Source organism: Nelumbo lutea, chromosome 8 (assembly GCF_056320005.1).
Source record: "Nelumbo lutea isolate HS-2025 chromosome 8, American lotus-T2T, whole genome shotgun sequence".
Lineage (NCBI taxonomy): Eukaryota > Viridiplantae > Streptophyta > Magnoliopsida > Proteales > Nelumbonaceae > Nelumbo > Nelumbo lutea.
Genome location: NC_142691.1, coordinates 55575664 through 55587318, shown reverse-complemented (window position 1 = coordinate 55587318; position 11655 = coordinate 55575664). Strand labels below are relative to the sequence as shown.

At 37.4% G+C, this 11655-nt stretch overlaps 1 protein-coding gene across 1 annotated transcript; it reads right to left on the bottom strand.

Moving 5' to 3' along the window:
- Positions 1–5221: 5221 nt before the first annotated feature.
- On the bottom strand, positions 5222–7789 carry LOC148844277 (TMV resistance protein N-like; the record flags this gene model as incomplete). Its single annotated transcript, XM_088959530.1, has 4 exons — positions 5222–6083; positions 6183–6934; positions 7055–7339; positions 7586–7789. Coding segments are annotated over 4 exons (2103 nt in total), but the record flags the coding sequence as incomplete, so codon positions are not given.
- Positions 7790–11655: the final 3866 nt, after the last annotated feature.

The window sequence follows — 11655 nt, the reverse complement described above, 5'->3', positions numbered from 1 at the left end:
ACCAAATTGAAAAGGATCAGTTTCTAGCTTAGGTGGCTATAGTCTTCTATTATATATGGAAAGTTAGAAACAAGATGATTTCTTTTTATGAACAACTAAAAAAAAATCTCACAAGTAGTTTTTGTCTTAGTCCTTCAATGTGTGGAGTAACAATTAGGAATTTTTGGTGTCTCATCTAACATTTAACAATTGTTTTGTTGCTTCAAAGCTAAGGTAAAAACATTTTAGGTGCAAACATGCTTCATTTTCTGTTATTGGCAATACATAAATGTGTTATTTCCAAGCACTAACAAAACTAAACTACAATGCATATATGCATTGAACCAGCATTTGCACTCTTCCCAAATGGAGTTTATGGAAATGCAGTTCATATTAATGCTGAAATTTTTATTATGGCTGTAGGGGATGTTTTAATGGCGCAGCAAGGAATTATACAAATTAAATATTTTCCATTCTATATGTCGTAAATTTTGTTAAAGAGCAAGGGTGGAGATTCAATCAAACTCTGTTACATGTTAACACCATTATAAAGGATGATGGATTCCTTTGTATTGTGTAAATTTAGTGGATGAAATCAAACTTTTGGTTTTGCAGTTTGATATTATCAAATTTGTATATATTATTAATAGGATATTGATCAAAGCAGCTTATGCACTCAGAAGGTTAAATCTTTTAGGCCCAAACAGCAGCAATGGGTTAATCCATTGTCTTGGTTGTTGGATTTTCTCCGTCATATTGACTTCACTAGTCAATATAAAGTGTCTTTTATCTATCCCTCCACCCTTTCAAAACCCAAGGCCCTAGAAACAATTTTCTATAGACTACCATGAAGGTTTCTACTGTGCACAACTTCCAACCTAGCAAGATTATCCTTCTACCCCAATTTCTCCTCATATTCCTTTATAGCCTTAAAGGTATTGCTTCCTCTCTTAATATTAGCAGTAGAGAAGATACAAGTAATGAAATATAGGAGGGCAATCTCTATTCAATGTTACCCCGAAAATCGCTATTTTACTAGTTGAAACTGAAATCGGGTTGATTTTTGTACTCAAATATTTTATTTTTCATTTGTTTTACTCATTAAAATAAAAGGCAATAAATCAGTCAGTACAGCTATTTTACCTGGGTATGTGTTTCCCAAGAAACTAAGATTTATTTGGGTAAATGTATTTACCCATGTTCTTTTATTTTCCATGTAAATAAGGTAATGACCATTTTAGCCATAAAAATCCATTATTAAAAGGGGTATTTTTTATCTTAGTCAAAGTGTTGGCAACTTCCCCCTAAGTGGAAGAGTTATTTATCCACATAAGAGATGGGTATCATTCAAGAAAATAAACTTTCCCTATCCCCATATAAATCTAAAAAAAGAACGTGCATTTCTTGGTTAGTGGGAATCAAAATCCCATTGGCCAACTTTCCCCCCTCTTAAAATCCAAAAAAAGAATGCCCTCATTGTAGAATTATTAAAATTGAGTACCTAATTTGCACCCATATATGCAAACAACTTTGGTCATCTCTAGAATAGCTCCTTTTTGGAACTCAAATCAACCATTCTGTGTTGCTTATTTTATCACATGTCATAAGTATTTTCTACAATTTTTCCCTTAGGCTCAAGCTCAGGCTCAGTTTGTTCGCAATGCGAATTTCATCTGCATTAGTGAAAATGAAGGGGAATGCAAATGGGCTGACTGTAAAATCTGATTTACTTTAAATTCATATTTGATGTTGTGAGGTTTGTTTGAGAGAAGATAGAAAATAAAATGATATGGTTCCAACTTCATATGAAAGGAAAAGGAAGCAAGAGGAAATTAAGGTAGGCAGCAAAACAATATGGTCCACAATTTACAGAGAGAATCAAGATACGAGAAAAGTGGTGAAAATTTTGAATCAGTTTTTTAGATGCAAAATTTGCATTGTCAATAATTGCAAATGAGACAAAAAGAGCAAATTTTGCGCTTGGTAGAAGTATAAATCATAGTAACAAGAAAAAGGTAAATTGCACAGACCCCCTGTACTATGGGGTTAGTGACAGATACCCCCTGAACTTTAATTTGTGACAAAGACCCCCCTGAACATTTACATTGTGGCAAATACTCCTTGGGCTGTTAAGTAAGATAATGGTAGGTGTTAAATTATCAAAATACCCTATTAAACCTTTTCTACTTTTTTTTCTTGCCGTTCATTCTTAATACTTAATTGACCAAAAAACTTTTAATGATTCCCGGAAATGAAAAAAAAAATAAATCTCTAGCAAGATTGTACTGCATTTTATTCAGTCAGCAGTGGATGAATTTCATATCATGGAGACTGGATCTTCTCCTCACATAGGGCGCCTTACACCGACCTCAGACGCACATTCTATCATGCATTGGAAACATCTCCCATACTAATTATTCACAGGAGATGTTCCCAATGCACAATGGATGTGTTTATGAGGCGCCCCTTTGTGAGGAGCAGATCCGGTCTCCATACCACGTACTTATTTTTATTCCTCGCTAGCTTATGTAGCCCTTCTGCAAAAAAAAAAAGAAAAAAAGAAAAAAAAAAAAAAAAAACCTTCAAATATCATCAAACTACGAATTGTAGTCATCAACCAACCTGACCAACCTGATATGCAACCTAACACAGCAATTAGGGCCCAAGACCCATGTACGGTGTTGTAGGCCCAAAACACGGAGCCAATCAAATATAGAGGAAACCCATGTTTGGACAAATGGATCAACACCCTTCAGGATCGTTTGGGTTATGATCAACCCAGTAAAGCAATGGAGTGGCTGATTAAAGCTGTCGCCGACGCCATTGCCGAACCTAGATTCGACCCTGCCACTCCTAAACAGCCAAGCGATGAAAAGAGGCCCAGCACTTTCGAACCCAAATTCGACCCCACCGAGATTGAATTAGAATGTGACCCTTTTAATCAGCAACAACAAAGCAACATATTTCCTTGTCAAAATCTGATTGTAGCAGTACTTTGGAGACCAGTTAGGATTCGGTTTTGTCTCTTTAACGGTTTGAAATCCGGGTAAAGGCGAGAGCGGGCGAGGAATAGAACTGCAAAGAAGAGGGAGAAGGAGAAGGAAAAAGAGGAGAGGCATACTGCGCGCCCATCAACAATAGGTGAATCAATCGCCTTCAAATGTTATGGGCGATCATCACCCAGAGCTGAAGCAATTATCTTTCTTGCACTCACTCGATGACGATGCAATCGTCTTTTGCTAAAGCATGAGGCTATATCCACCGGTTCTCGGGGGCACCGGGGACGCAGCCAGGGTTGTAGGATGAGGCGTTGAGGGAATTATTTTTAACTCATTTTGTGAATATGGTATTAAAGCCTTTTCTGGTTATCTCAATTTATAATATGTACAATTTCAAATAATTTTTGGTGTAATTGATTGAAAGGTGTATGATATCAAATTTTTACGACAGATAAAATTCAACTAGGATCTGTTTTACAGTGGATAGGATCTTCAAATTTGTTTGAACTGGGGGACTGGCATTTTCAAAACAGGACATGTTTTACAGTGGATAGGATCCAGGTTCATGGTCATGATCTAAAATAAAATTTTGGTCGGATCAGTATCTAGTAATATCCTTAGTTGAGTTAGGTTGGTTCATTCAATTAAGAAAAGAAGGAGTTAATTCCAACAGAGAAGAGAAGATAAAGTAACTCCAGTGATGTAAGACAAAGAGCTCAACAGACTTACATAGATTAAAAAAAGTGAGAGCTCTGGAAATTGAAAATCTGCACTCTCCTGTCCGTATCATTCAGTGGACCTGTTTGCAAAAAAGTCCTTAAAAAGATTAACAATTTGTATAATATACTTTTGGGTTTGAGATGAAATGACTCCATACATGCTAGAAATTCAATTTTGCAATGATATATTTAAAAGGCAAGTACTATTGGGTATTTGAAAATTTAAACCACATCTAAGCAAATCATTCATCCATTTAACAGGCCACAGATTTGTTTTCTTTTAGAAGAGCATATTTGGTTTCTTCAGTCTCCACTGGGGGAGCAAGTTAAACAAAAAAACTAATTTCAGTTGCAAAAAATTAAAAAATCTGACCAAATAAAATGATAGTCCTATATTTAAGTAAAGGCAATGGAAATCCTCATGGCAAATTGGAAGCCTATTGTGAAAACACAATACAAACCTACGGGATTCTCTTCACCATGGGATCTCTTAGATGGCGGATTACTACTGGGCCCTGCCTCATCTTCACCGTGGCCTCTCTTAATGCCTCTGTTGACTGCTACAGACCTACTTCCATCTATATCATCCAGATGGAGGAACGAAGTATCCCTTGTTGAAGGTGAAAGCATGGAACTTGGTGGATTAATGTAGTTGAGATCTGGAAGGGAATGGTGTAAGTGCAAGTCGTCGTTGTCGTCTGTTACCGGTGATGGCGGAACTTCATTGAGATCGGGAAGGGAATGCAGCAAGTCATTGTCCTCGGTTTCAGTTGATGGCCCCAACCCCACATAGAGTACTCTATCCTACAAGATAATTCCACTTCCACTTCCACATGGGTCATCAGTTTCACAATAAATCTCTGCCGCAGTTGTTACTGGGTCACCACTTTGAGCCTGAGGCTGAGCCTCAGATACATCACCCGGCAAGTTTAAAATACAATCACTTATTAAAGGTTTTTAAAATACAATCACCTGGAGGAACTGAGCATTAATTCCAATTACTGTCAGTCCCCTGTTTCTTTACAAGCCTTGCATTTGCCTTTTTTTAATTAATTAATGGCAAAAAAGAGAAGTAATTAATTAGGAAAAAACAGAAGAAAAGATTAAGGGTATATGGATGGGATCACACCTTGAACATGTATTGTGGGTGTTGTTGGAACTGCTGGAAGAAATTTCCTCTTCGTCATTTTATGGAGGATAGGGTGTTGGAAGAAATTCCATTCTCCGTCGTCCTCGTATAAGACATGGACTCCACATTCCTTCACCAATTCCTTCTTGTTCCCTAATCTTATAGAAATAGTTGTGCTTAACATTTTATCACAAAGTGATGACTGTGGAATAAAATACAACCACATTTGTTCGCCTTCTCCTCCGTAAGGTCTTGTCCAAAACGGAACTTCTGGAAATAATTCTAATTCATATATATGCTGATATTGAAGAGTTCTTATATATGTTGGTTCAGGACAAATAGCGCATACAATTAACCCATTTACCGCACGATCCGGAGGAACGTCAATATATATTTCATCCCCTTTTTCTCTTATGACTGAACCACAATGGAACCTTACTACAGAGAAGGTACGTTTTGATCCCTCTCTTATCCATCATCATTGTCTTCACAATCTGGTATTTGACAGTGTTTTCCCAACCATCTGCCAAATTGTAGCACCCTCGCAAGTCTACCTCTCTTAAGTTTGGTGTGTGTAAGAGACTCGGTAAACATTCTAGGGATGTACAACCATCTGCCCACAAACGCATCAAACTTGAAGGAAGCTCTGAGAGTGTCCGTAGGTTCTTGCAATCACATACAATGAGTATCTGAAGATTAGAGAGGTGACGGATGCTGTTTGGTAGGCCATGAAACAAGTTCCCACTTAAATTCAATTGTTGAAGCTTCTTTGACAGTCCAATAATTGAAGATGGAATTTGTTTTATTTTACAATAAGTTACACCAAGCCTCTCTAACGATTCCATACCCCACAATTCTTCTGGTAGTTGTTCAATTTGTGTGCAATCATGGATAACAAATTCTTTCAAGCCATTCAAGAGTACAATATCAGTGGGAATTTCAACCAACTTCTTACAATTACCAAGATACAATGCTTTTAACTCCCTTGTGTTGGAGAGATTTGGGAATCTTTCAATGGATGTACAACCCACTGCCTTCAATACCCACAAACTTGAAGGAAGCTCATCTGGAAGCCTCTCAAGGTTCATACAATTGTTTACATTAATCTCCTTGATATGTGAAAACTGACCGATGGTGTCTGGTAGGCTACGAAATTTGCCGCAACTTAGATCCAGTGTGCCCTTCAAATTGGTTAAGCATCCAAGATTCCCCAACATTTCCAATGAGTTACACCCCCTCACACCCAAAGTAGGTAAACTCAATGGAAGCTCTGGAAGTGCTTCAAGATTCTCACATTCACTTACATCAAGTTTCCTAAGCCTAAAAAGGCGGACGATGTTTGTGAGGCTAGCAAACAAGTTCCCACATAACCCGAGCAGGTATAAAGATTTCAGTTGTCCAATTGAAGATGGTAGCCGTTTTATTGTAGTTTCACTTAAACGAAGAATCTTTAAAGATTCTATCTCCCCCAATTCCTCTGGTAATTCTTCATGTTTCTTACAACCATTCATCTCTAATGTTTCAAGAGATTTCAGTTGTCCAATTGAAGATGGTAGCCGTTTTATTGCAGTTCCACTTAAATGAAGAATCTTTAAAGATTCCATCTCCCCCAATTCCTCTGGTAATTCTTCAAGTTGCTTACAACCATTCATCTCTAATGTTTCAAGAGATTTCAGTTGTCCAATTGAAGATGGTAGCCGTTTTATTGCAGTTTCACTTAAACGAAGATTCTTTAAAGATTCCATCTCCCCCAATTCCTCTGGTAATTCTTCAAATCGCCTACAACCATTCATCTTTAAACTTTCAAGAGATTTCAATTGTCCAATTGAAGATGGTAACTTTTTGAGTTGGTTGCAATGAGAGAGCGAAAGTTGTTTTAGAGACTTCAAACTGCCAATGCTGTTTGGAAGATGCACAAGACGAACACAGTGATTCATACCCAAATGAACTATCTTCTCAAGGCATCCAATGGATTCAAGAACCTCAGCCAAACTTGAACAACCTCCAAGGATCAACCTCTTTAGATTAGGGAGCTTTGAGAAGTCAGGGGTCCTTATTAGGGACTCGGAGTCACTAAGATCAAGGATTTTCAAATTCTGCATGAGACGCTGTAAGATAAAACTAGGAGTGAATAATAAAGAAATTAATTAGGTGTAGTGCATGTAAAAGATATAATAATAATTAGTGATATATATATGGTAAAAATGAAAACAAAATTTGTCTCTTACTTGCATTCCGTCCTCCCAAACTTTTTTGAGATGGCTACTTGTCATCTCGAGAACAACAAGATGCGATAAATAAAAATCTATTGGTATAGACTGCAAAGGGAATCTATGCCAATAGAGCCATCTTATCTTTTTCGGCATATTTTCATAGCTTCCTTCGAGAATTACGCCATCAATTCTGAGCAGTCTAAGATTGGTCATCTTCTCAAATGCTTTAGTACCAACGCGCAATGGTTCTTTTCGTTTGAAGAATAATTCAAGGCTGAACCCCTGAATTTTATTGGTTCCCTACAAATAAAAGGTCAAAAAGAAATCATAGAATAGGTGATCAAAGCCACATCATATGGTTGGATACACGATACTAGTAAAATAGCATTGTCATGGCCGGTCTTGACATCATCTATGCGTGGGCGTATCTATGTCTCCTAATGCTTTTGCAAAATCCTTAAAATGAACCAATTTGCAATTCTTTTAGCACAATTTTTAGCGATCCATCTATTTATTTAGCTCATGGATTTAGCTAGTTCTAATTACCTTGTTTTCTCTCAACACATCAAGGGCATCACCTTCCAACCACAATCTGCTTCGCTCTCCAGGTTCATTAGGCGATTCTTTGCGAACAATTTCTCTCCCCATGTCTTTAAGTACTTGTTGCATCTTTAAATGATTCCATTCATCGATCTTTACAAGAGACTTGGAAATGAGATCAGGAATTTCAGTTTTTGGATAGAAGCCACAACCGACGTGGCATTGAGGTCAACCCTGACAAAATCAAGGCCAGCCTTTGAAAATTGGAAAATGGAGTCTAGCCCTTTCCTTTCTATATATTAGACCTGAATTTGGCCATTGGCATGGGTCTAGCAAGGCCAAGCAGGGGTTTAAAATGGTGTCGCTTGTAAGGGGAGTGATATTAATTGAAAATCTCAATTAATCGGTAAATGGCATTCAGCAACTAGGAAATTACTTAATTTGAAGAAGTAAATTGTTTAAAGCTTTCAATGTGAAACAAGGGGGTATAGACAAAGCGAGATGCACCTAAGGCCCAGCAACTAGGAAATTACTTTATCACACACTCAGCTCGTCGCTTAGACCCCTCCGTTGTTTCTCCTGCATCATCTTAGTCCTCAGGTACTCCTTATCCCATAATTCATTATATGATGTATGATAATTTTTCTATGAAATACAAACATTTCTTGGCAGTTGTTACTGCAGGCCGAGAACCTACTCGTTTCTCTGAAGCAATGACTGATGCTCGGTGGCGCGAGGCTATGCGCCAAAAGATACAAGGTTTGGAAGACAATGGGACATGGACCTTGGAAGACCTCCCACCTAGAAAAAAGGCAATCGGGTGTAAATGGGTGTACAAAATCAAGTACAACTCTAATGGATCCATTAAAAGATTTAAAGCACGGTTAGTAGTCATGGGCAACACTCAAGTTGAAGGTCTTGATAACAACGATACCTTTGCCCCTGTGGCTAAAATGGTTACAGTTCTAACCCTCTTAATAGTTGCTGCGGCCCAACATTGGGAATTGCATCAGATGGATGTCCACAATACTTTTCTGCATGGTGATCTCCATGAGGAGGTCTATATGAAACCTCCTCCAGGTTTTTCGGCCTCCGGAACTGAAAAGGTATGCAAACTTCGGAAATCGTTATATGGTCTGCGGCAAGCCCCCTGGAACCGGTTCTCAAAGTTAGGTGCTGCCTTGAAAACTTTTGAATTTGAACAATCCTATTTCGATTATTCCTTATTTACATAATCGCAAGAATGGGGTTGTCTTGCACGTCCTAGTTTATGTTGATGACTTAATCGTTGGTGGGAATAACCCGGAGTTCATACGCAAATTTAAACAGTATATGAACCGGTGTTTTCGCATGAAGGACTTGGGTGTTCTTAAATATTTTTTAGGCATCGAAGTGACTCGCAGATCATCGGGGATATTTCTTTGCCAAAGAAAATATGCACTTGATATTATTACAGAAGCTGGCTTATTGGGATCCAAACCTGTTCACCTTCCTATCACTTAGAATCATAAACTTGCCCTTGTTGACGGAGCACTCCTGGATGACCTTGAACGATATCGACGTCTTGTGGGCCGTTTGATTTATTTAACCATTACATGGCCAGAGCTCAGTTATTGCATTCATGCCATGGCTCAATTTATGTAGTGTCATCGTGTTGATCATTGGGATGTGGCATTACATGTGGTTCATTATCTGAAAGGACGTCTTGGTCAAGGAATATTTTTGCGCTCTGATAGTGATATGCAATTGTATGCCTATTGTGATTCCGACTAGGCGAGTTGTCCTCTAACTCGTCGCTCTCTTACTGGGTATTTTGTCATGTTCGGACATTCCCCTATCTCTTGGAAGACTAAGAAACAAAATATTGTCTCCCATTCCTCTGCCAAGTCTGAATACCAGTCAATGGCTACTGCCAGTTGTGAGTTGAAGTGGCTAAAAGGTCTACTGTCGTCTTTGAGTATATTTCATCCTCAACCTATACGCTTGTTTTGTGACAATCAAGCTGCTCTGCACATTGCTGCAAACCCTGTCTTCCATGAGTGAACCAAACATATTGAAGTTGATTGTCATTTCATTCGCAATGAGCTGCAAGCCGTCACCATTGTGCCTTCCTATGTCCATACCAATGAACAAGTTGCCGAAATTTTCACAAAGGCTCTCAGACAAAACAGTTTGATTTTTTCCTTCCCAAGCTGGGCACTCGCAATCCTCATGCACCACCTTGAGGGGGAGTATTGGATGAAGATAAGGCTTTCATGGCTTTCATCCCAGATTTGAAGGCTCATCCTCATCCTCATCCTGGATTTGTATATTCCCTGTACAGTTAGGATTTAGAAGTTTTAGAAAGCTTTGTATTTCTTTTTTAGATTAGGAAAGGCATGATCGAATTTGTGTATATATCATAAGATATCAATGAAAACGGGGGATCTAAGGCTTCCAAAATTTTTCTTTTTCTTTGTTGTTGTTTTTATAAATAAATTAAAATCATTGATATAGAACAGATAAGAAATACGTGAAAAATGCTTCAAAGAAAAGCGTACAAATCGAATTTTAGGAAGAAAAATTCTTCATTTGTTTTTAATCCCTTCTGTCATTAAATTGAATATAGGCTATCCGGTATTCCTATGTATCACAAGGACCCTGATAATAAATTTATAAATATTAACTTAATTATTTAAAAATTAAGCTTAGATGCATAAATAATGATACCGTGTACTTTGCATAATAGTGGCTCAACTAACAAATTACTTTCTTGTATGGAGTGAGGGGAGAGACTTTTCGCCAAGCACAGAGGTTCCCACGCAACATATGATACAATAAGATTAAATCAACTTCTGTTGCCACAAGGTTTTAAAGGATTGATAGGATAGCAAAATTTAAATTGCATGTTGAGGGTTTCTGTTATTAGATACTTCTCTTCTACATAGGAATACCGGATAGCCTATATTCAATTTAATGACAGAAGGGGTTAAAATGAAATTCAAGCATTATATTATTGCTTTGGAAAAATGTATCTTACCTAATAAAAGTAATTAAATAGTTGATTAATTATTCTAAGATAATTAATTAATTTATTATCAATAGAAATGGAATCTATTGATAATATATCAATAGATGATATATTACTAAAATAATAGAACAAGTATATTGATGCAGTATGGGATTTGAATCAACTGAGTAAATATTTATAAAATTGGTTTTGAAAGACCCATCTTAGCATATACATATAGGAGGAAATTAGTGTTTGATGTGGGAGGCTATGTTTGGGCCATTTAATAGAGGAACGCTTATTGGTTGCACAACGTGGAAAGTTGGCACCAAGGAAGGTTGGACCATACGAGATAGTTGAAGTCATCAATGAGAATACTTATAGACTATATACGTCTCATGATATTTTTAATATTAAACACTTGGTACCATATGTTGGTGAGCAGTCAAATGATGATTTGAATCCGATGATGGATTCCCCCCAACCCGGAGAGGACGATACAGTACAAGAAAATGCCAATAAGTTCTATGCAAATTGGGACTACTCCAAAATACATAAGAAGCTTGAATTGCGCCACTGATCCAACCGAGTAATCAATTACCAAGTTGGCGCTTGCATGAAACTTCTATCTTAGTTCGAAGTTACCAAGTTAGCAACAACACAGAATTTCTATTCTAGTTCAAATTTACCAAGTTTTGCTTGGTAAGATTGATTTCTCTTGTTAATTGATATTGCTCTCTTGTTCTTTTAGAATTTTAATTATTTAATTTTCCCACTCTTTATATTGCACACTCGGCTAAGAAATTATTCCCTAGCTCCCTATGGGATTCGACCTAGTACCACTATTACTACAAAAAATTTATTGTGGGATTAGCATTAATTTTGAGGGCTTCGACAACCCATCAACTAGTCATCTAACCGGTTCTATTTTCCCCCAAAACATCTTTTTCCCCAAAACTATTGATTTTGGTCAGCAAACTGCTGAACCAGCTGGTTAACCATTCGAACGGTTTTGACTATTTTTCAATTTATTTAATATTTTTCATTTTTTTTGTCAGAATGGGCCAATCGTTTGAACCGGTAACTG